Source organism: Lepisosteus platostomus, chromosome 2 (genome assembly GCF_059453375.1).
Source record: "Lepisosteus platostomus isolate fLepPlt1 chromosome 2, fLepPlt1.hap1, whole genome shotgun sequence".
Classification (NCBI taxonomy): domain Eukaryota; kingdom Metazoa; phylum Chordata; class Actinopteri; order Semionotiformes; family Lepisosteidae; genus Lepisosteus; species Lepisosteus platostomus.
Genome location: NC_142612.1, coordinates 52,140,680 through 52,166,965, shown reverse-complemented (window position 1 = coordinate 52,166,965; position 26,286 = coordinate 52,140,680). Strand labels below are relative to the sequence as shown.

General features: G+C 37.9%; 1 protein-coding gene and 1 pseudogene across 1 annotated transcript; both read left to right on the top strand.

Annotated features, from left to right (window-relative positions):
• Positions 1–345: 345 nt before the first annotated feature.
• Positions 346–1,300, top strand: LOC148676464 (olfactory receptor 10A3-like). The gene has a single exon (XM_088622385.1). The coding sequence runs from the start codon at positions 347–349 to the stop codon at positions 1,298–1,300; it is 954 nt and encodes a 317-aa protein (XP_088478511.1). The 5' UTR covers position 346.
• Positions 1,301–4,863: 3,563 nt separating this feature from the next.
• LOC148676463 (olfactory receptor 1D2-like) lies at positions 4,864–7,106 on the top strand (annotated as a pseudogene).
• Positions 7,107–26,286: the final 19,180 nt, after the last annotated feature.

The following is a 26,286-nucleotide window of genomic DNA, read 5'->3' as shown; positions in this document are numbered from 1 at the left end:
TTAAGGCCTTCAGAAGAACTCTGACACTGCCTAATTGTGTAAAGTGCCTTGTGATTATACTGTAGATTGGTGTCTCTTCATGCCTTTTTTGTTATAGTTGTAAACAAATGTAAGCATTTTAAATATTTTTTTTCCTTGTTGATACAAGCAGTTTACAATTACTGGAAGAAAGAATAGACAACAGAACAGATGTTTTATCCTGGAAGTATTATCTATGAAGTTCTGCAGACTGATACAACTGATTGAATTATTCAGTAACAATAGTATAATTTAAAATCCATTTGTAGGTTTTAGTTTTTTTTTAAATGATGTCCTCTCTTCTTTCATGTTTCAGAATAAGTTAGCCATGGATGACATGAACCAAACAAGGGTCACAGAATTCATTATTGTAGGATTCCCAGGAATTCAAGACCCAGAAAGCAAGTCCATTCTATTTGCTGTCTTCCTTACATTGTATCTCATAATTGTATCTGGAAATCTTCTTCTTATTGGCATATTTCTAGCCGATTCAGGCTTACACACCCCTATGTATATGACAATTTGCAATCTGGCGATCATTGACATTACAATTCCTACATGTACAGTTCTAACAATGCTAAATGTGTTCCATTTTGCTTCTTATGCTGTCCCCTTCCTAGCTTGTTTCACCCAAGCATATTTTGTTCTGGCACTGGGATCTGTGGAGTGTTTTATCCTATTGATTATGGCTTATGACAGATATGTGGCCATTTGCCACCCACTGCACTACCCTGCCAAAATGAACCAAAGTTTCACTTTAAAACTCATTACTCTCTGCTGGCTGGGAGGATTCATGAGCCCAATTTTTCCAGTTCTTCTGGGGATGACAAGGCCGTATTGTGGACCCAACAAGGTTTTACAGTGCTTCTGTGAGTTTTCTGGAGTGTTACGCTTGGCTTGTGCAGACATTACCTTGACCAGCTTTGTTTCTTTAACTTTTGCTCTGTGTGTGCTACTGATCCCCATCATCTTTATCCTGATGTCCTATATAAAGATCATTAAGTCAGTGCTGCAGATTACCAGTTCTGAGGGGAGGTTGAAAACCTTCTTCACGTGTGGCTCTCACCTGCTGGTCATCTGTGTGTACTTCCTTACTTTGTTAGGTGTCTTCATCTCATACAGGATTCCTGGGACTTCAGTGGACATGCGCATCATGGCATCACTGTTTCAAAATGTTTTCCCTCCTATCGTGAATCCAATAATTTACTGTCTGAGGACTAAAGAGATCAGGGCCAGTTTGGTTAGAACCCTGAAAAAGAAAAATATTTTACCCTACACTTGATGAGAAAGTTTAGCTTCTTGTGTTATTATTTCTAATTGAAATACAGTAATACACCTCTTTCTCTTGATCTTCATAATCATCAACTGCTATAATTTAAGTCTTTGAAAGACCTTTTGTATCTTAACAGAAAACAATAAAATACATTGAATTTTATTGATTTGTACTTCTCACACACATACCCTGTACATATATTTATGTTTAGATTGAGGGTAACATTAATATGCCATCCTGACCACATCACCTCCAGCTACAGTGTTGGATGGTCGAGAAAAATGGAGGCCTTTGCCCCCCGTTTCCCCCATGGGCCTTTATGGCCTGAAAATAAACTTACCTATCAATATGCCAGTTTTTTTTTTAAGGAAAAAAAAGTTAGATTCACACTGAAAACTATAAGAAGACATAATAAAACTTCATAATATCTGGCATGAATTTGTGTATCTGGATGAATTAAGTGATGGTATTGTGATTAAGGATTGCTTTGCAAAATTCTTTAAGTTAAACAAAGGAGGGAAGAAGGGTTATTTTTACTATTGGCATTCCGACATTCTGACTGATTTAATTCCCCTAATTAAGCTGAAATGGATAAAGAAATCATGCAGTAGTTATATGTATTGGAAGGCGCTCTGTTTTATAAACAGACACTCCGACTCAAACCTGTGTCGTACAGTGATATAGATGTGGGTAATGTCATCCCCATTAAACATTGTGCTTATTGCGCAAATCCTGCTAAATAAGAATCATTGCAGAAGGTGATAAACTGTACATTATTTACTGGAGCACAGCTGAGTTCAAAGAAGGAAGTCTGTGAATCGACCCTGTTTATTGGTACCAAACATTGAAGAGTCGTTATGGTTCTGTACAGATTACAGAAAAGTGAATGGTGAAACTCCACCAGACATTGTATGTACTCTTTAACAATAGTCAAGGACTGATGCACTGTTTCCATTTGTAACATGGTTACTCCCTAGAGATTAGTTTTAACTTGGAGTTTGTAATGACAGCTACTCTGAATGAGTTAAGCTTTGATGCAGTATAAATAAATGTATTTTCCGCAAGCTATACTGTAGTGGCTTTAAAACTATCCAACATCACACTGTTTGCATGTGGCACGTCCTTGTTCAAGTTTTAAAACTACAGTATGGAAAAACGTGTGTTAAGAAAAAACATGACATTTAATTGCTGGTTGCCTTATGTTAAACAGCAACAATGACAAAAGAGCATGCTACTGAAAATTCCTTCCCATCCCCCAGAACTGTCTATTCTACATAACATTACACAGCAGGGTGTTAACACTCCTAGCTTTGGAGTTTGTAATGTAGGGGACTCTAAACAAGTTAAAGTTTGATGCAGGGCAAATAAATGTATTTCTCACAAGCTATACTGTAGTGGCAGTACAGTTTATTAATAAATCACTTAGCTGCGAACATGTTGTGATATATAGAAATCTCAAAAATGTCATTATAGTGTCCATAATATATGCAATTTTAGTTTTTCAAAGAATTGTTTATTTGTTAAAAGAAATCTCAAGGTGACAGCTGGGATCAAACCCTCCAGCATGCAAGGCACATGCCTAAGTCATTACACCACACACGTAATCACATGAGAATGAGTTAAACTGATGCAGACCTTTACAAAGAAAGTGAACTACTGTGATCATTTGAGCTATATGAATATAATTATATCGTTTTCAATTTCTTTAGATACGCAATTCCATATTACATTCCCTATTAATCAAATTCTAAAAGTATGCATTTTTTTACAGTGCTAACGAACGCAAATATTCATAAGAAATGTTAAAACTTTATGACTTTTTAGAAAGTATATAAACTTAATATAGTCAGAAGGAGCATGTAAAAACTATTCCAAAATAACCACAGTATGTAACCGAATGAAAGACTTTGATACTTAAAATGTTTAGGAAGAAAGTGGAATACTGATGTGTATTTTTATTTAAACTACCAATACCAGCCATATACAGTTTACATAATATGTTTATGTTTCAAAATTAATATTGTTTATGGCCTTCAGACGCATTATGCTCCTCTTCTTTTTATGCTCCGTTACTAAAATTTCAGAGCAGAAAGGAAAGGGAGGTCCTCTCTATCCCACCCATCTATGATACATAGCATTCTGACCTAATGTTAAAACTCTAGTTCCTCCTTATGGAACAGTGAAGTCAACAACCATAAAGATATTTTCCTTCAAGATGAAAAGCATAAATCTGAATTTTTAAAGACCATCAGAGCATGGTAAAAACAGAAACACCCCAAATTTCAAAACCAGCAACAAGAGAATTTGTCCCTTTAAGTAACAAAAAATGTCTCCAAAAATGTCTCAGCAGCTTAATGCAGCCGTAGAATTGTTATGGAAAAAAAATGTCAATAAGATTTCAGTACTGACTTCAAGCTTACACCCCCTCTGCAAACAAAGGTAAATTACTCAAACAGTCACCTCGAAGAACAAAGTAAAAATATAAACCTAAAACTGTGTAGAATCACAGCATAGATCCCTCAGCCAATTGGACAACTGAGCAGGATTTTAAAATCTGTTGATGTAAAGTGTCTCAGACGCAGGTCTGACCACAGGTGAGGTAGGTAGAGAAAAGTTTGTTTGTCCCTGCTTTTACTGAACTGCTCTGAAATTCAAGAGATCAACAAAAGAAAATTGTTGAATACTGTAAGTGACTAACATTTAGTTCTCAAGGCACAAGATTACTTCTGCTGCAAAATGAATATTGGACAGAATTCTGTTGATGTACAGATTTACTCTCTTAGCATGTCTTAAATTAAAGTCCCAACTTGGACAACAACAGTTGCAGTCACCTGGTTGAAAATGTTATCAGATTGCTAGGTGCAAAGAAAAGAAAGAAGTGGAGCCAGCAGGTGACTTATGCAGCACCTTTCCAAAAAGAAAATGGTGAATTGTTATGATGTAATTTGGTGTAATGTTTCTTCACCCTGCAGGATCCTCTTTTGTTCTTAATCCTTTGGGCAATTGAATGTGACATCTGACCTAGGGTCTAAGAAGAAAGTCTCCCCTTATCAGTGCACATCTGAGGGAAGCTATTCTGCCATTCATCATTAAATGGATCCAGTTTATGATGTCCTGGTCAGTTTTACAGATTGTGGATATACTGCTTATCAAGTTAAAAAGTCAAAGTTTGAAGAATTTCCACATGCAAAGTTGTACAATACTGTCCTTGCAGACAATTTTACAAGAAGTTTATATTGATTATATATTTTCTCCTCATTAGTATTTTGTTTCAAAACTGAGTATTTTCACAACATTTAGTGAGAAAGTACAGTCCTTTTTGCTAATGACTATTTTAATATACTCATGTATTTTGTAGAATTTGTTTAGGTTTTATTTAAGCACCATTCTTCATTCTTTGAACTTTTATATGTGCACAGGTCTTAAGAGATTTTTGTGTTACTGTAAGTGCTGACGTGTATTTTATTTTGAGATGTGGTGATTAAGGTTGTGATTAAGATTGTGAACGATATGAAAAAAGTTGCTCAATAAGGTTTGCAATAGCAAATCAGTTACTGATTTAAGGGAGCAGCATGAGGTTTTGGACTCTAAGCTGTAAGTATTCAGGTGTTCAATGAATTATATGCAATTGTGTCTCCAGGTTGTCACAATAAACAGAATTGCTGTTCTATATTGATTTATCTGGAAGAAAAAAACAAATTGCAGTTACAAATCAAATCTAATCAGCTCACTTTCAGGTGTTTCTTGACATTAAAATAATGTTATTTTCTCTATACATCCATTAAGCTAAGTAGCTTCTTCTTGTATTACAGAATGCAGATTTATCATATTAACTTGTTAAAGCTCAAAACAAAATATACATTTTTTAAACTATAACTTTATAGATTTGTTATTGCCTATAGATGAAAATGAAAAGAGAAGAACAATGCAAAAAAGACTTTAGCTCAACAGAGACAGACTTGAGATTTGCCATTTTGGGCACAGCATCGGGAAATACAATTTGTTGCTGTATGGTGTATCAGTGCTATAAAATATTTAATTGCATTTTACTGATAAGATTGGCTTTGTATACAGTAAAGCTTCTTACATTTTTGCTGAATTCTTTGATATTTTATAGGAGTCTATATACTTTCTGAGAATAATAAATACAAAAATATGCTAATGAACATAACTGACACCTTGATATGACAAGTCTGGGATTGCAAGAATATTGCAGATTAATACATTTTTTAGATCTTATGCAAGTGATCCTTTTATGCAATAGTTCCTTTTATTAGATGGTATAATACATATTGATTTAATGAGGGGAAGATTGATAATAATTAAACCATTCTATGCACTTAGAAATGTAATAATACTGCCATATCTTCTGGCACAAGTTTTTACATTTTAATGAGTGCTGTGGAAATAAGTCTGTGAAAACTTTTTTTTGTGAATTTTAAAAACTGAATTGATTGCTGGTCTACTTGAATGACTTCAACAATATCAGTGGTTTATGAGGATATTTATGGGCTTCAGAAAAATTTTTATATTTCATTTATATTAATTTTAAACAAACAGAAAATGGTTTCAGTAAAATGTTTTCCTTTGGAATATTTACAAGCAATTTAAACTGATGAAGAAAAAAAAATAGGAATACAGTCTGAACAGAGCTTTGCTGACTGAGACAACTGACTGAATTATTGAGTAACAGAAATTTTAAGTTCCTGTTTTAACATCATTTAATGGAAATTAATAACTTAAAACTGTTTTTGTAGGCTGCTAATGTTAATAAAATTAAATGATAAAAGGTTGCCATTATTTTTCATCTTAAAAAATCTGATTAAACTGATGTGTTTTCTTCTTTCATGTTTCAGAATAATTTAGCCATGGATGACATGAACCAAACAAGGTATATTAGAATTCATTATTGTCGGATCTTCAAGACTCTGAGAGCAAAACAGTCCTGCTTGGTGTCTTCCTAACACTATATTTTATAATTATATTGGGAAATGTTCTTCTTATTGGCGTATTTGGAGCAGACTCAGGCTTACACACCCCCATGTATATGACAATGTGCAGCCTGGCTGTCATTGACATTACACGTCCTACATTTACTGTATTTACAATGTTTATTGTGTTCAGATCTGCTACTTATGCTATCCCATTATAAGCTTGTTTTACCGAAACTTTTTTCTTTCTGGCACTGAACTCTGTGGAATGCTTCATCCTCTTAATTATGGATTATGACAGATATGTGGCCATCTGCCACCCACTACACTACCCTACCAAGATCAGCCCTGGATTCACTTTAAAACGCATTGCTCTCTGCTGGCTGGGAGGATTCCTGTGTCCAATACCTGCTTTTACTTTGGGGATGACAAAACCATACTGTGGACCCAACAACGTTTTACAGTGCTTCTGTGACTTTTCTGGAGTGCTACGCCTGGCTTGTGCAGACATTGTCTTGACCGTCTATATGGCTTTAGCTATTGGCATGTATGTGTTATTGATCCCTATCTTCTTCATCCTGCTATCCTATCTGAAGATTGTTAAGGCAATGCTCCAGATTTCCAGTCCTGAAGGGAGGATCAAAGTCTTTTCCACATTTGGCTTTCACCTGCTGGTCATTTCTGTGTACTTCCTTACTTTGACAGCTGTCTTCATGTCCTACAGGATTCCTGAAACCTCAGTGGACATGCGCATCAATACATCAGTTTTTCAAAATGTCTTCCCTCCTGTCATGAATCCAATCATTTACTGTCTGAGGACTAAAAAGATCAGGGCTAGTTTGGTAAGAACCCTGAAAAAGAAAAAGATTTTACCAAGCAGTTAATGAGAAAATGTAGCCTTTTGAGAAGCATCTACTTTTTATTTGTCTTTAAGAGAATTTTTTATGCATTAGATTAAAAAGAAATTGCAATATTCTAACAGGAGCTCTCCAGCGGTGTTTGTAATTACACTCACGTACACATAAATATATATACTCTGTATATGTGTTTGTACATGTTACATTTTACGGATGGAATCTCTTCCAAAGGATGGCACGTTTTTAAAGTATAGTGTCCCTGTCTCTATACTGGGGAAATAGGACCCACCCAGACTGTTGGATGAGCGCCCCCTTCTGGCTCGACTTACTTAGCTTCCAGCAGCAACTTTAGCATTCGCGGAAGGTCTCCCATCCAGGTACTGACCAGGCTCACTCTGCTTAGTTTCAATGGATTGCCAGTTGTGAGTTGCAGGGTGATATAGCTGCTGGCAAAATTCTGATGCTCTACCGACTGAGCTATCTGGGTCCTTATCTATACATGATCTATCATACATGTATCTGTGATCTATACAAAACTTTGTTGCAGTGATTTTTTAGTAACCTCCTCACATGTGAATTGCAGATGGGCTAGATAAATAGCATTTCAGATGTGGTGGAACAGTGTGAAAGAAATTGCAAATGGAGAACGTGTTGATGTGATCTTGGTGAGATGTCATGATTTATGGCTTTCCAAATAATGGAATATTATTGAAGGACTTTTTAGTTTTTATCATGTGATCAACCTAAACAGTGAGTGACAATGCACTGATTTAGATCAGTTTTCAAAATACCAATAACATAAAAAGCATGTTTTTGCTTTTTAAGCATCCAAGATCTCCTAATCAGCTATAAAAGGCAGCTTATCTCTTATTGTGACTTCTGTAGGTAATATTTTAGAGTTCGATACTTTGTATCGATCTTATTAGGATGTTAGGCCAATAAAAAGCCTTGTTTGTGCATTCTGTAAATATAGTAACTTGTGTGTTGTATGTTTTGTTGTGCGTAGTATTTGTATTGACACTGTTAATAAATATTTGTTTAACCAAGCTGCCTGGATTATTAAGCCTCTCACCAAAGCTGTGCCAGAGAACAAAGAATTCACATGCCTATAATAATACCAAGCACTCAGGTATATTCTGGAGAAATCACTTACAAGTTGGGAGTTATGAATATTTATTTTGCTTATTGCTTTGAACCGCTCCATCAATCTCTGAAATTCACAATTTTCGTAACCTGCCAACTCTAACAATATATTAGAAAAGTGCACCAGATATCAATTTCAATGTCAAAGAGGAATCAATCTCCTTAATAAAGAACATACTGTATAACTACTGAGATACCGAAAACATATAATATACATATACACACATAGCTAAACAGAGAAAACTTACAATGCAAAACTGCCACTCCCCCACTCAAAACAAGATAACTCCCTCTGAGAGGAGGGGGGGGCAATTTGGTTTTCCTCTCTCCCACTCTTTTCAAGATATGCCCTGGGATTTTTAATGACCACAGAGAGTCAGGACCTCTGTTTACATCTCATCCGAAGGACAGCGCCTGTTTACAGTATAGTGTCCCCATCACTATAGTGGGGCATTAGGACCCACATGGACTGCAGGGTCAGCACCCCCTGCTGGCCCCACTAACACCTCTTCCAGCAGCAACCTTAGTTTTTCCCAGGAGATCTCCCATTCAGGTATTGACCAGGCTCACACCTGCTTAGCTTCAGTGGGTTGCCAGTTGTGAGTTGCAGAGTGACATGGCCACTGGTGTTCGTTAGGGTACTAGAGTCTTCTTATCGAGCAATCAAGCCAAGAGCCATCAAAACACCCCCTTCAGGAAGAAAATACATAAATCATTATTCTCATATTCCATCAGTTATTGGTTATCACAGGATGAAAACGCATAAAAAATTTGAAAACACACTTTGAAATATATCCCTTTAAGAATAAAAAGAATATATATATGTATATCTCAAAAGAGGAAGGAAAATGCAACAGTGGATGAAAACATGTCAATATGATTTCAGTATTCAAGAATATTTTAAATATAAAATTAGAGGTTGCACCTCCCATGGATCTAATAATAAATTATTCATGACTTCACATGTGCACAATCTCCTAGAAGAATAAAGAAAAAACATTCCTCATTTTTAGGCATCACCTGCTGTAAACCTCCATGACTATTCTCTTAGATCTAGTAAACACATTTGATCTCTTTACACCTGCAAAGATTTTTCTATGCAGAGTTGCCACTAGGCTGTAATTCAAATAAAAGTGCAGTAAGGATCCTTCTGCCAAGTGAATGAGGTTGCCATCTTTCGAAATGTGCTTTCTCATTGTGAATCAGACAAACTGAAAGAAACATCTGAACGTCTGACTTACTGTTGGGTCCAGCAGAGCCATTTCTTTATATCCTCTGCACCCTCTTTAAGAATTAAATCTTACTGGGAATTAATTTAATTAGGAATAGAACTGGATCAAAACATTGAGATCCTTCTGACAGAATATTATTTCACCTTGTTCCATATCCTCCATCTGAAATGCCTTGACACCCATGCCATCCCAGTTCTCAACATCTACGCTTGCTAAATGTTGTAGTAGAGTGGCTGCTTTAGTCAGTTCAGGAGAAATGCACTTTTCAAGCTGCATATTAGTTTTAGATAGATAGATAGATAGATAGATAGATAGATAGATAGATAGATAGATAGATAGATAGATAGATAGATAGATAGATAGATAGATAGATAGATAGATAGATAGATACTTTATTGATCCCGTGAGGGAAATTGCAGTGCAACAGCAGCTTAACACACACAACACAGCCACAGTGTAACAAATTATATACTAATAGTACAATACATACAATACAATACAATACAAGAGTTACTCACAGTCCGGACACACAAGAGGAAACTAGAACAGAACAGTACACAGAAAATCGTATCACACGTATGAATATAAATATAGATGTAACCATAGATATAAATATAAATATAAATGTATTGCACAGGTCCCTGGCATATATTGCACAAAAGTGGTTGTAAACGGGAAAAAGAAAAAGAAAAAGAAAGAGAACAGATATAGATATAAATATAGATGTAAATCTATTGCACAGGTCCCTGGCATATATTGCATAAAAAAAACGGTTGTAAACAGGAAAAGAAAAAGAAAGAGAACAGATGTAGCAGTAGATGTGTATATGCGTTTAGTCCAGAAACAGGTCACTGTCGCTGTTGCCTCTGCCAAGACGCACGGTGGATGCGTTGTACAGTCTTATGGCAGACGGCAAGAATGACCTCCTGTAGCGCTCCCTGTCATACCGTGGATGAATCAGTCTATTGCTGAACGTGCTCTTCATTCCTGCAAGCCTGTCATAGAGGGGATGGGAGAAGTTGTCCATGATGGCCTCTAGTTTGGACATCATTCTCCTCTCAGCCACTACCTCCAAGGGGTCCAGGTCAGACCCAATGACAGAGCTTGCTCTCCTGATGAGCTTGTTCAGCCTTTTGGAATCTACTGCTCTAATCCCAGAGCCCCAGCACACCACTGCTTAGAAAATGGCACTCGCTACCACCGACTGATAAAACATGTGCAGCATCTTACTACACACATTGAAGGACCTGAGCCTCCTCAAGAAGTAAAGTCGGCTCTGTCCGTTCTTATAGATGGCCTCGATGTTCTTAGACCATTCCAGTCTATCGTCGATGTGCACTCCCAGGTACTTGTACGAGTCCACCATCTCCACGCCACTCCCATGGATGTAGACAGGAGTAGGTTTAGAGGAAGGGAAAGAGGTGCTTTCAAGTCCCTTCCATCACAGACATACAGGGACAAATTCTACTAAAAATTACCAAAAAGAGTGAAACAAGTATTCCAGTCACCGTTCTTTTCCAGTCACCGTTCTATTCTCTTCCTCTCCCCCACTCTGTTTTTCCACAGAGCACCTGATGTTTGATCAAGTATCCATCTCCCCTGGGTCTTTAAGTTTATAAAGTCTAAGAGATAAAAAGTCCTAATTAGGTCCTTTGTACGATAAAAGTAAAAGTAAAAAGTAAAAGTCCTATGTATGATTTTTTATTTTTATTTTTCCAAGTGGTACCAAGGCACTGTCATAGTGTCATAGTTCATACTCTTGTATTATCTTGCAAATGTGCTCACCTCTGGAACTTTGAACCCTTTGTAATCAATCCATTGAGTGTGCCCTCAATTTGAAATAACCATATTGGGATGTGAAGTTTGATTTTCATTTTTTTTTAACTTCAATAACATATTAAAAAAGCTTCCTGCATTTTGTTACGGGTGATTTGTGAATTTTTTCAGGAATTTCACTTTATCATTTATACACCTTTATTTTTTTATTTTTGAGACATGATATTTCAAAAGTTTATAACTGTGCGTGGAAAACACACAGAAAGTTCAAACTACTAATGTTAAAAAAGCTGCTACTTGTGATTTTCTTCACAAATTTTATTTAAATAAAATTGACCTAAATACGACTTTATAAACCTTTGTTTTTTGTTTATGAGCAATTTTGCAAAGAAGAAGAGGGGCATGAAAGCTGATCAGGATGCGGGAAGGTGACAAGTGGAACACAATATTTAACACTAACGCTGGCCATTATGAGTATCTGAGATTTAAAAAGGCACTTAACTTCAGCTCTCAATTCTTCACAACTTGGACCTTTAAAGTTGAGGTGGACAGTTGGATGTGAGGGTGCAGTCTTATTCCACCAGCTTGGATCACCATCCTTGCCTTTCAGGCTCTGCAAAGCCTGTGTTCCAGCAATTTTAAATGACTTCTCCCAGGGCTTCCTTGAAGAATTTGTGGTGGTGTATATGGAGGACATCCTCATCTACTCCCACAACCTCATGGAGCACATCCAGCATGTCCATCAGTTCCTTCTCTAACTCATAGTTATCCACCTCCATTAATCAATGTTTATTTATCAATGCACGAACAGAACGGCATACAGCAGTGTGGCTGACAATGAAATGCTTTATCCATGAGCTGGTTAAGAGGGATTGAAGAGTAAAAGGACAGAAGGTGATACAGATTAGGTTCAGATTACAATACAATAAATTATACAATTGCTATTTACAGTACAATTACAGATTGTGCAAAAGTAACACAAGGATAGGAGGTATTTAGCACTGTTCATATGTGTCCTGAGAGTGCAAAGTGACAGGAGGGCGCCGGAGCACCCAATCAGTTAAAGTGGGTTGCCTATTCGCCAGCGGCCTTTTGGGTAATTGTAGGTGTCTGCTGTGGTTAGCTGTTTAGAAGACTTATTGACTGGGGGAAGAACCTGTCACGAAAACCTGTTGATCTTGATCTTTGTACTTCGGTATCATTTTCCAGATGGTTGTAGAGAGAACAAGTTGTGGTTAGGGTGACAAAGGTCCCTGAGGATAGACCTGACCTTCTTATGGCATTTAACAAAGTAGATATCCTTGATGTTCAGTAGCACTCAGCCAATAGTGTTGTGACCCAGTTTCCAGCTTCGTGAAAAATCAGACAGTCAGTGGCAGCAAAGCAGTGACTTAGAACTTAGTCCAATTCCTCCAACCAGCACCGAATGGTCCTTGTCGCAGGATTCTCCTGCTTGAGTTTATGACTATAGGCAGGGAGTAGCAGGATGGAGGTGTGATCGGATTTGCTGAAAGGAGGTTGGGGGAGTAGCCATCCCAGAAGGGGGTGTAAACATTGTCCAACATGGTTGTTCCGCGCATTGGGCAATTTATATGCTGGTGCAGGTTTGGTATGATTTTCTTCAGGTTCGCGCCATTGACGTCCCGCACTGTGTGATGAATGAGCCCTCGGGGTATGAGTTCTTTTGTCTGCTTAGGTGTTTGTGTAGTTGCTCCAGTGCTTTTTTGGTGTTAGCCTGCGGCAGACTATATACTACTGTGAGGACTACTAGTGTAAACTCCCTTGGTTTACTCTCAGTTAGTCCAGCTTGTTGTCAAGGGATTGAACATTAGCAAGGAGTATGCTCGGACGTGGGGGTGATTCTAGCATTGTGTCAGTTTAACGAAGACACCTGCCCGCTTACTTCTCTTCCTGCGCCGCCACATGCTTTTGAAAACAGGTACAGTTCGAACTCTGTAGTCCAGGTAATCCATCTTCATATTCAGTGCAGACCTCATTCAGCCAATAGTCGATCTTATGTCCATTGGCATTTGTTGGTCATAGCTGATCATCGAGCAAGCCTTATGACAATTAACAGTATAAAAGACAGCATAAGGTAGAGAAAAAGAGAAATACGGATGGGAGCTCATGGGACGGCAGCCATCCTTGTTTTCTGCCATCTTACTTACTTCTGTGTTAACTTATTTTACTTACCTCTACACCAAGCTGGAGAAATATGTGTTCCACCAGCTAGATGTGGCCTTCCTAAGTCACATCCTCTCTTCAACAGGCCTCCTGATGGATCCCAGCAAGGTTGTGACAGACTGGCCCAAGCCTAACACCATAAAGCGGATCCAGTGCTTCATGGGGTTTGCTAATTTTGACCACTGATTCATCCAACATTTCAACAGGGACCTGGCCCCTATCTCAAACCTCGCAAAGAAGGGGCCTGGCCAAGGGAAGTGGACGCCTGAAGCACACAAGGCCTTTAAAGATCTAAAAGGGCAAATCAGCTCCACTTATTCACCACCCAGATCCTACTTGGCCCTTTGAAGTTGAGCTGGAGGCATAGGATTTGAGGGTGGGCACAGCTTCTCCCAGCTTCTCCCACAGAATCCCAACTACTTGCTCCTTTTTTTCCTGATGTTGTCTCCGGTGGAGCATAATTATTAGTGATTATTAGTCAATAAAAGTGAGCTTCTGTCAGTGAAAATGGCCCTTGAGAAATGGAGGCTTATGAGAGTTGCACACCCATTCATGGTTTACAATGACCATTAGAACTTCAAGTATGTTTGGAAGGCCAAACAACTTAATCTGAGACAAATGCACTCAACTTGTTTCTTTTCCCAGTTGGATTTAATTATCACCTACTGACCGGGATACAAAAACAGGAAAGCTGAAGATCCACGTCCTGGATAAGACTCCCTCAGAAGATATCCCTCAACAACAAATTATTGGGGTCACGCTGCTAGAAATGGAAAAGGCCGTGGCTACCACATTATTATCTGACCCGGCTCCTTCCGATGGTCCACCAGACAAATGCGTTGGCCCTCTTCTCAAGCCTGGCAGAAGGTTCCGTAGTGGGGCCAATCCTCCAAGTTAGACAAATACTCAGGCTATTAACGATCCCTGGAACTCAACTGCCATGACTTTTGGTGGGTCTTCTATGAGGGCTGCCATGGACAAATTTGTGGCAGCATTCCCTCTCTGCAGCAAGGTGAAGGATTTCCATTTGTCTCTAGCTGGTCAATTCCTTTTCATGTTTGTATGCAACAGACCATGGCAGCACATCTCAACAGACTTCATCACCTGTCTACCATGCTCCCATGGCCACGTGGTGATCCTGATCATAGTCTGCTGTTTCTCCAAAGCAGCATGCTTGATCCTGAATTTTCACAGAAGCCAATTAACCTACCAGTATATCTTTGGACTATGGGAATAAACTAGAGCACCCAAAGGAAATCCCAAAGAACACGGGGAGAACATAGAAACTCAACACAGACAGGACCCCAGAAACTGAAACCACGGACCCAGAAGGCAGCTGTGAGCCAATAATGTTAATCACTTTACAGCAGCAGATCTTTTGAGGTAAATCTTTACCAATGTTTCCCACTGTCTTGATGCCATATTTACTCATGTTTCTTGGCAGAAGTTCTCAAGTTTTTTAAATTATGGACAGCAATTTTCAGGTTTTTCCACAGTTTCTTAGTAGTACTCAAATTAGAACTCAGGGACAATCACCTTATTTTTTAAACTACTACACTGTAACTTTGTCATCTTGAGTGGATCATTGTTCTGTTAAAGTGAACTTAAGTGGTTTCTTAACAGACTTATTTTATTTTTCTCTATTCATATTTTTCTTGTACATGACAATCTTTTAATTCCCTGCTGATTAAAAGTAGTCCTTTAACATGTCATCACCCTGTTTGACAGTGTTGAATGGATGTTGTGTTGTATTGGAGGTAATATTTTTATGAAGTCTGACGTTTTCCAGTTTTGTCTCATCTGACCACATCACATATTTTGCCACATGTTTGAAGAATTATTTAAAAGCTTAATGACAAACTCCATGCAAGATTAATTATTTTTTTTCAGTTATGGTCATCTCTGGCACCTTACTGTCTGGGAGATTCCATGGGAGAGTCTCATCCCAAGGTTTACAACCCAAATGTCAGAGAGCATTGTTACTCATCCTCCACTTCGATCACCCAATCAGGAACTGGTAGGGCAGGATAACCCCACGCGGGTCTCGAATGCCCGTGGAACATTCAACCAATGAATTACCATAGTTCCTCCAAATAACACAGGCAGCACAGGGCCCAGAAGGTGCCCGTCCAGTACATTCTGAGACTCAGCCTGGACAATCACATGATGGCCAGTGTCTCCGAGTGTCAGGACTTTACTTTATTCTAAGAGATCCGCCCGAAGTTAGCCCAGCAGCAAACCTCGTGAACTGCCGGTACCCCACCGCGAACGCTCGCCTGATCAACGAGTGAACTACAGTCGGAACTGTCGACAGCTGAATATCAGTATTCAGGACTAACACTACATCGGGAATGAACCAGTCTTCTTCCCGTCTAAAGAGTGTGACTTGCTTGGACACGCAGTCACTTTCCATGTTCACAAACTTTAGTTAACTTTAGTTTAATTAAGCTAGGACTGACTAGCTGGTCTTCAGAGAGCCCACTGCCAGTGCGCGCAGCAGACATCTCTCCCTCCTTCTCCCACACCTCATGCCGAACCGGGACTGCCTGGCTCGGCCAGAGGATGCCAATTGGACGCAGCAACAGCCTGTTCCTTTGTGTCCACGGGAGATCTGAATCCACAGAGATTAGATGAGTATTCAACATTCTGCATTACAGCTCGAGAATTCAATAGTTACCTCAACCTGAGTTGATATCAATTGAATTCCTATGAGTGATGTACTTGCCTTTGAGTATGTAGTGTAGACGTTGTAATCAAAGTTCATTTATGAAACGCTATAAATGAATGGTATACTGAATATATGTCCCTCTTGGTTTATAACTCTTCGTGATTGAATATATACCTTTTGTATTCTGCTAACCCTCACTCTTAAGATCTGTTATGTTTATATGCACATTTTATGTATTAATAAATGTGTTGTTGTGTATTAGTATCCATGTCCGTGCGTTAATTAGTTATCCTGCAAGTTCGGTTTTCTAATAGCCATCAAAAAATCATTTTGTGACCTACTGCTACAATTGATAATTGTCCCAGTAAATGCACAAAACCCCAACACTGTGTATATAACACATCAGAATCAGAAACTTTTATTCGCCAAGTGCACGATATACAAAGACTTTCTCCTGGTGCAGGTGTTGACATATATTCCAATAAGATAAAAGTGACAAAAAAGAAATCTACAGATAAAAAACAAATCTCAGTATTATGTACAATTCAATGTATATACAGTTGAGTAATAAAATGTACATTGAATACTGCATATATTTACAGAAAATATAGGTAGCATGTGCTGGTAAATGTACAACTGATCACAGAGGAGGTATGAAAGAAATGTCCTTGTTTAAGAGAGAGAGTGACCAGGGTGGGAGGGGTCAGCCATGACTTTCTCCACCCTCCTTATCATTCTAGATAAGTATAGATCTGTGAGGGTGGGGAGCTGGCAGCCGATGATTTTCTCTGCACATCGCACAATGTACTGTAATTTCCACTTTGAGTGTGATGATGCAGAGCCAAACCAAACAGAAATAGAGGATGTAATGACTGATTCTATTATGGCTGTGTAGAATTGGACCAGCAAGGTTTGTGACAGCAAAAATTTATTTGCGCTGTTGGGCTTTCTTGGTAATTGTGGTGATGTTCCTGTCCCATTTAAGGTCCTGTTGGATGACAGTTCCTAAAAATTTGTAAGACTCTGCTCTGCTAACCTTAAAACACTGTATTTCCAAAAGAAGGAGAAGGGTAGGCTTCTTCCTGATATCAATGAAATCAGTTAGAAAGTTTATTAGTTAGTAGTAAATGGGTCTTTAAAAGAAAAAAAAATATCTTTCACTTTAAATATGTTCAGTCATAAAAAACATCTCAGTAGACCACACCCAAAAGAAACTCCAGTGTACAAGAAACAACATTCTAGTATTTAAGTATAAAGTTACAAGTTTAATTCATCTCAGGACTGTCACCTCCAGGCTGGTCATCAACACGTGTCCTACAGTTGTCAGGGGAAACACCAACATTTCTGCAAGCTCTCAAACTGTAATTCAGATTAAATCTGGACACCTTTCAATCAGACCAACAATTGTCCAATCAGGCTGTGGATCACATGGTTTGGGACAATCATGTACATAACTTAGGAGAACAGTACATGTGACTAAGCCTTAGACACTGCTGTAAGCAGTTTCAAACATAAGACCCATGCAACATGTCCTAGATGTTACTTAATCAGAAAGAGAAGGTATAAAAAAGGTATTTTGATCTAGTGGTAATCACACCACCACATTTATATGACTATGTCCTCTGATAACACAATCAGGATAAGGTGATAATTAATACAATGCTTAACAATCTGAATTCAAGACAGCACTGAGGATGATCTGTGTGAATTCAGGACTGCTCAGCAAACACTGATAAAAGTGGATGCCCCATCTGAGGTTAGTGAGAACCAAAAGAAAACAAATCAAAACGGAAACCAAAAAGGAAAAAATACAAAAAAAACACTTAATGTAAAGTGGCGCTGAGCTGTCATGTAGAGCAGTGCCCAGGCTGAATTTATCAATCTAACGGGGTCCAGCCTGGAGAAAGACCCCACTTGGTGGCGGGGACCAGACTGGAATTGCCCTATTTAGCAGGGTCCAGTCTGGGTGAGCAGTAATGGAGCGCAAGACCAGAAATAAAAACTAAACATGAATAAACGTCGATCTGCCCCTGTAGAGATGATGCCTGGACAGGCAAAAGAAAAAGAAGAAAAACAGCCTCATGCTTGGGACACAATCCCCTCCAGGAGTGCCGGTGTACAGATCCTCCCCTTCCAGGGATACGCACTGCTCATCCTTTTCCGGGGAAGGGGGTGGATGGTGTCTTTAAAGAGCTGTCACAGCCGCAGCTCATCTTTGATTAATATCGTGGAGCTGTGATTCCAAAATCAATCCTCCAGATCAATGCTTATGGAAAGAGATAAGGAAATGGTTGGAAAATACAAAATGAGAAAAGTGCAAGTTGCTAAGATATAGAACAACTAAGTGCTAGTAATCTTGAATTCTAGTTTGAGGCAAAAGACACAAAGTCACAATAAATTCTTATCAAGGGAAACATTTTAATGCTATTTCTATGAAGCATTGAACCGAAAGCACAAAGTAAATGAGAAATGTAACTCTAGGAGTTTGCTACCTTGTAGTTTATGCCAGTTTTCTTTTTTCTCTTACTTACAGATGCAGCCATTCAAAGAACGCAGCACAGACACATACTGCCAGAAAATTGGCTACAACCTCGCGCATTGTGACGTGCGATGACGCAAAATACTGCGGTACGTGATTGGTTGACCGACAGGGGCACTCGTGGTGCGTTGGTCGGTCATAGAAGGATTTAAATGTCTTTACTGTGCCCGTTTTAGTATTGAATATTTATATGGAATTTTACCACTGAAGGGAAATCTTAGTACCAGAGCATAAAAAGAATAGGATCATACTGTAACACGTGTGAAGCCCATCAACGATATTAATTTTGGAACAAAAACATACAGTATATGGCTGGTCTCGGCACTTTAAAGAAAAAATACACACCAGTATTCCATTTCTCCCTAAACATTTTAAGCATCAAAGTCTTTAACCAACATGTAAAATAGCGTGTAAAAAAGTGGTAGTTTTAAGCTTTTCTGCTAATATAATATGGAATCGCGTATCTAAAGAAATTAATAACGATATAATTAAATTCATGTACTGCAACACAGTTATACACGCTGAACAATGTCTGTTGATTCTGTATGTATAGGGCTGTTTCATCTCTGATTATGTGACCTTCCCGGTAGCCTGCTGGTCTACGTGCTTGCTTAGTAACTCACAGGTTGTGTGTTCAAATCCAGCCGGTGCTGTGACTTTTTTTTTAACAAACATTTCTTTGAAAAAATAGAGGAAAAAAATCCTCCTCCCTCTCCCAGTAGGATTGAGACTCGTGATTCTGGCAGGTGTGGGAACTCTGGTACTAGATTTCTGAGTTTAAGGAAGAATGTTTCTCTAATCCCAGAGTATTTGTCACAGTGTAGTAGGAAGTACACCTCTGTCTCTATTTCTCCCCGCTGGCAGTGGCAGCACAGTCTCTCTCTCTCACCCTCCCCCCTCCCTCTCAATTCAATTCAAGGTGCTTTATTAGCAGGGCTCGTCATGTGTCTCTATCTGGTCGGGGCGCGGGAGAGCTCGCTGGCAGATGGTGACAGAAAGAAAGAAAATAAAGGCAGCTTTTAACTCCGCAAGTCACAAACCAAAACTCCATTTCTCCCTAAACATTTTAAGCACCAAAGTCTTTCATGTGGTTTTCATCACTCTCTGCGGGAGTGCTGGCTGTGACGAATTAAACCGGTTTCACAGGTATTTTCAAGTGGTCTTCAGCGGGAGGGGGGAACAAGCTGCCCACCCGTCTGGAATGCCATAGAACCCCAAACAGACAATACACACTAGCCGAATATTTGACCAAGATATCCAGACACAGCTGTATGAGCTCCACCAGTAAAACTCAAAGTATTACGCTGGTCCACACTATTTGCAACCGTCATTTTAAATAAAAAGACATAATTTTTTCATCGACAAAAAGTAACATCCACCACAGCATTTCGCTGATCTAACTAACAAGGATGGGACAATAGCCAATATGATAAAGGAATAACTTTTTTGTTTATTTCTTTAGCACATTTATTTGAACATTTCCATTGATTGTAGAAGCACTGAGAAACTGTTCAATCCCTAGTTCGTCGGGCATTTTCTTTTACTATAACAGATATAAAAACTCCCTTGCTTTTAACAGAGCGTTTCATAATTTCTAACAACGAAAATTATTTAAACTGTGACACTTTTATTATTCAACGAGAGCTCACAATATCACAAGGATCCTCAAGAGATCAACAAAGACAACAGAAAAAGATATGTGTATAAGATACTGTCCATGGGAATCCAAGCTTTTTTATCAATGATAAATAGTAGTCTTTAAAATTTCTTCATTACACAGTGAAGTCAAAATTCCGGGATGTGCCTATATTAGTACGCTGGGCAAACGTTCCGAGGTAAAATTCTTCCAGCACAGGGGTACCTTTAAAGCGGAGACTTATGCGCCCTCTCTTTAAAGCCCTGGTCAAATATGAAGACAGTACGTACAGTTATAATTCAAACTGAATTAAAAACTACACATCCCAGTTACCATGGTGGTGCTTGTGATCATTGCGTTTAACCAACGAAACAGGGCGAAAAATCACATGAAAAAGTCACATGACTTTGAGTTTCGAAAGCTTAACCTATCAGCAAGACAGCAAAGACATTTTTCTAAGAAAGTTTGGCCTTTGTCACTAATGAAACCACTAAATAAAGACATAAATATAGAAATGGACAATTAATTGACTTTCATATTTCTAAATATCACAACATGTTCGAATCCAAGTCATTTTTAATAACAATGGGTAAACTGTCACAAAGCTTTAGAGAACTTAACATTTTTTTTATCAACAATTTGTAAATACGACGTTTACATTGGTGGTATTAATTTTTATACTTGAGTGTATGGAGGATTGTGAGATCAGACCCCCCCTCTTAGGCTGGGCAAACGATTTTTTACATTTTTATTAAGAAATGGAGGCTGTATGCGTTACAATATAAACATTTACTGTCAAACTTTAAATCAACAGTTGATTTAAAGATGATCTGTCAAAGTGCAATGCAATACAATATTGTTCTTGTTGTTATTGTTGTTTTTATCCTGTAAAGCGTTTTGAGAAGCCACCTTTAAAGGCGTTATATAAAGGCGCTGATTCTTATGGAATGTGTTTTTCTTTCTTTTTTTTCAGCATGGAATAAATCTATTACAGTACTTGATTGTTATGGATGCTCGGTTCCGCCGCGGATTCAAATAAAACATGGAATCGCGTGTCTAAGGAAATAGCAGTATAATTATATCCATGCACAAACAGTAGCATGTTACATTATTAATTTGGGTGTCTCCTCTTGCCAGAAAGCGCTAAATTGCATTTTGAGTGAGATTTTTGACTATTTTTAAATTACAACCCATACATAAGCTGATACTGTTTACTTTTAATTATTTTAAACTGTATTGCAGCAGCACAATGTGCTTTTTCACGAAACCTAGACAAACTAAATGTCTTGCGTTGTACAGCTTTTCAGCTAAATATATTTATTGCTTACACCTGACACTTGAGGTGCCCGATAAAAACCGGTTGAACAGCTCTGTTGGAGGTTTGCAGATCAGATCAGATTCCCTTCCCCCCACAGAAAGACAGACTTATTAGTCACTATTCACTGCGCGGCGAGCAGCTCCAATTTCAGGCGTTAGCGATAGATCCCAGTTTAGCCGATCTTATTACAGCATGTTACAGTTTACTATTATTAATCATATTAATTTTAAGTGCTTAATGCCATTTTTTGACCGCGCATGAATATTCTATGTCCATATCTTCGCAAGAGAATCAGTGCAAATTGTAATAGTAATTAAATGACCGCGGGCACTTTCCACCCCCTCTGACAGCAGGAACATAACCCATTCTCAGCTCAGCTTCAAGAGCAAGAGACAAGAGGAATGTAAAAAAACAATTACTTTTTTCAGTGAAAACCAGTGTGTCTCTCTCTCTGCTGAATGAATAAAAGCATTTTATTAAAAACGCGTTTGCGTTTGTCTGGGTATTTACTTTGTAAGCTGTGGTCCTTTTAACTGTTTTTACATCTACTGTATTGCTTTGAGATGCCACTTTTAAAGGTGATATATAAAATAAAGTTTTTTTTTTTTATTATTGTTATACAGATCAGATTCTCCCTGGTTCAGAAAAAAGATCTAAAGTATACTAGTTTGTCACTCTTCTCATTCCCTCTTTGCTAAATGGCTTTTTATACTAATCTGATAAATGTGACTGTCTGTTTTCTGTGCTTTCTCTATCCTTTAAAATAAACTTTTATTGCACAATGCAGAGTATTACATGGCCAGTATCACAGGCCAGTTCACGGGTTTGCATGCATAATTTAATTTTGAAAGCCACTGAGACATCAGGTACTACTGTTGTATTTATGAAAAAGAAACAAAACAAAAAGCATACTACCAACTGTGCCATCCTACTCCTTAGTTAATACATTTTATTAGTTATAAACAGTTAACATTGTTAGCAAAATATTTTGAATTATATTTTACCCTGTTTTTTCTTTGGTTTTGTATTTAACTTATTATATGATAGTCATATTTAAATATATATTTGAACAATGAAAATATATTTTTACAATATGCGGGGGAAAGTGCAACAACTTATTACAGTGCTAAATTCAATATTATTGATTACTAATAGTTTATGCTAACACCTAACTTTCTTAATTAGATGTATTTAAAACAGTGAACTAAGTGTAACATAACATTCAGAAATACAATCGAGAATAGTTTTGTGGTGTTTGTATAGATGAACCGTTTCTAAAATGTATAAAGTAACAAAATTAAAGACGATTAAAATCTGTAATCTTTCCACTTGTATGTCATTAGAAAGTACAACAAGTTTCTGCTTTGTCTAAGGATGGTATCAAAAAGCAGTCTAAGTGGTGAGAAAGCTTTGCTTAATGATAATGAAGGGACTTAAAAGTAAAAAGAAATGCTTTATATTGCTTGACTAATTTTAAAAACGAAGTTATAAATGCAGACGCTCTCTCTGTGCCGCGCCTGGTCTAAATATCTAAATATCTAAACATATCGTAGCGCATTCGCCCCGGGCAGAGGCTGAAGGCTGGGGTGCGCGGTGAGGGGCAGGACAGGAGTGAAAGTGGTCAGGGCGGGGTTTAGGAAGGCCGCTGACCAGTGCGGCTGTCCCACAGTGAAGTGGGCGTACAGTCTGGGGAGGTATCCGTTTTCCTTGTAAATAGTTCCCTGCTTCTGCACCCCTGGGTGTAACTCTCTCTCTCTTTTCTCTCTCGGGCGCACGGGCGGTGTGTTGGCTCGCGCTGTTGGCGGGCGGGGGCTGTCTGTCTCTGGTTGGGGGCGCGGGAGAGCAGGGCTGGCAGGTGGCGATGGAGAAGAAAAATAAAGGCACCTTTAACTCCACAAGTCTGAGTTCTTGTGTCCGTCCTATCCGAACCCGAAAGTATTACAATATGTATCTATATAGCATGTGGTGTACAGCTTTTTAGTATAGATTACACTTTTCTAAAATGTATTTAAAAAATAAAAACGATTACTATCTAATCTTTCCACGTTTGATCCCAAAATCCCAAGAAAAATAACTCAAATGGGGAGAAAGCTATGCTGAAAGTTTATTGAGATACTTAGAAGATTTTGCATTTGTCTGATTGTGAATCAAAAAACACATATAATTAAACATGCGTTTGCGATTTAAATCAATATAAATGTTTATATTGTAACGCATACTGTACAGCCTCCATTTCTCTATAAAAATTTAAAAGATCATTTGCGCAGCCTAAGAGGGGGGTCTACTCTCAGTGACGGCTGACAATCCTCCATACACCCAAGTGAAAAATTAATAATGCCAATGTAAACATCGTATTTACAATTTGTTGATAATAGAAATGTTAAGTTCTCTAAAAGTTTGTGGTAGTTTACCCAGGCAGCAAAAGATCAGCTACACTGGGAACATGCGACACCGAACATATGATTAATAACGTTTTAAATCTGATGGGAGACCTAAAGGGATAACCCCCCCACATACACACGATAGAAGCAGGAAGCAAAAAAGGGACAGTTGTCAGAAGTGCTCTTGAGCATCCTTGTGATATTTTGAGCTCTGGTTGAATGATAAGTGTCGCAGTTTAAATAATTTTCGTAGTTAGAAATTATGAAATGCTCTGTTAAAAGCAAGGGAGTTTTTATGTCCGTTACAGTAAAAGAAAATGCCTGACAAAGTAGGGCTTGGACAGATTCCAAGTGCTTGTACAAATGTGCTAAAGAAATTAGCCAAAAAAGTAATTCCTTTATCGTATTGGCTAGCTAATGTCCTGTCCTCATTAGTTAGATCAACGAAATGCTGTGGTGTTTGTCAAAGAAAAAAATAAAATTATTTTCGTTTAAAATGACTGTTAGAAATGTGGACCAGCGTAATACTTTGAGTTTACAGCTTGTCCAAAGTCATTCATTATTAATACTATTAGTAATATCTTCGGTAAAGGCTTTGATGCATAAAATATTTCTGCATAATTATAATGTTTATGATAAAGGTAGGTTCTGTACTTTTGTCCAACTGAGCAATCTTGCTTTCATAAAATATACCAACTTTTTAATGACTGATGATTTACATGTTGTAATACAGTTTAAATTTAAAAGCTCAAATGCTGTACATGAGAGATTAAGCTTTATTGGCTCCTCCTGGCAGTTTTACAAGGTGATTCCGGATACTTTCCGGCACGACGTCAAATGACGCGATACACTGCGTGATACCGCGTTTTGATGTGACACGCCCACCGCGGTTTACCGTGAAATACCCCACCCGTTTTGAATGGCTGCATCTGTATTTCAGCACAAAAGTTACCAAAGTAAATTTGCTCCTTGCCAATATTGCTCTGCAGCCCTGAGTGTTGAATTTATTCTTTGTGTTTTCCCTTTTTCTTTTGGTGTTTCCCACCTCACCACTGCCTGACACCTGCTTGTGAGCTCTAGGTCAGACCTTACTGGCATTATGATATCTTAATCTTCTCAGGCAACCAAATATTTCAGCAATCAATCATGTTTAGCAAAGATGAACGGCAACAGACTTCATTTTGTACCATGTTAAAATTTGTTTAAAGAATAATCAGAAATTAGCTTAGGCCGTCCATCTTGGGCACTCACTCATCAACTACGGCTCAGACTCCTCATCCCATACCCGTTTTCCTTTTCTTTGTCATTTTCTCTTCAATATTGGAAGGAAAAGATCACAGTGGAAAACAAAATAAAATATTAATAAACGAGAAACACTAATGGTAGAAATAGGCAACATTAACTTCTATTCTGTTGTTTTTTATTTGTTTCTGCCGATGTTTACTTTGAAATCTGTACTGCTATTGAAGTTTTATACAAACAGTACACAAAAAAAAGAATATGATTACAATTCATGATGGGTTTTCTTTTTCCTTTCTATTTTCATGGGATGACTCAAAGGCAGAATTGTAGCTTATACCTGTAAATGTGCTCAGAGGGAACTGTTTGTCCTCTGTGAGTCTGCCTAATGACTTTTTCTGATGACTGTAATCACCTTTGAGGTGTAGTGTTTGGAGCCCCATAGGATTCATAAATGACATAAAACTCTTTATTCAATACAGACCCATAATGCCGAACTTTAGTTGAAGTAATGCACAGAGAGGGTAAGTCAGTATTTTTCTGCATCAGAATAGAGAAATATAGCTTTTAAACTGTTTGTGTTTGTGATGAAGAAGGCATTTTATTTTTAAGAATCAAAGTTAGAGCAATTTTGCTCTAACTGCAGAGAATGAATAATCTCCACAATGTGTAGGCTACAGTTATTTTTTAAAAGTGAAAATCATGGTATCAACAAAATAAATAGGATTACAAATTGATGTCAATGACTATGGAATACAATGCAATATGGTACAGTTTTTCAGAGGATTAAATTTATTTCTTCACATCACCACTAATTTGTATCAAAACAGTGTTATTTTATAGAACTGAGTAAGTGCATAGGCATACTTGTTAATGGATATGTTTTAATATACTAGTATTTTTGTTAGCATTTTTTGTGTTTTTTTAAGCTCAATTATTTGACATTTTTTATAAACCAATAGATACTGCTTTGCAAAAGCCTTGAGAGATTATGCATTGTTATGCTTTTAAGTATGTTTTAGTTACTTTAGCATTTGAAATTGCATCCTCATTTGTACTTTACCTTGAGCACTAGTGATCAAGGTTGTCAA

Excerpts from the sequence above, each read along its gene's own strand:
- LOC148676464 (XM_088622385.1), top strand. The coding sequence starts at position 347 with ATGGATGACATGAACCAAACAAGGGTCACAGAATTCATTATTGTAGGA.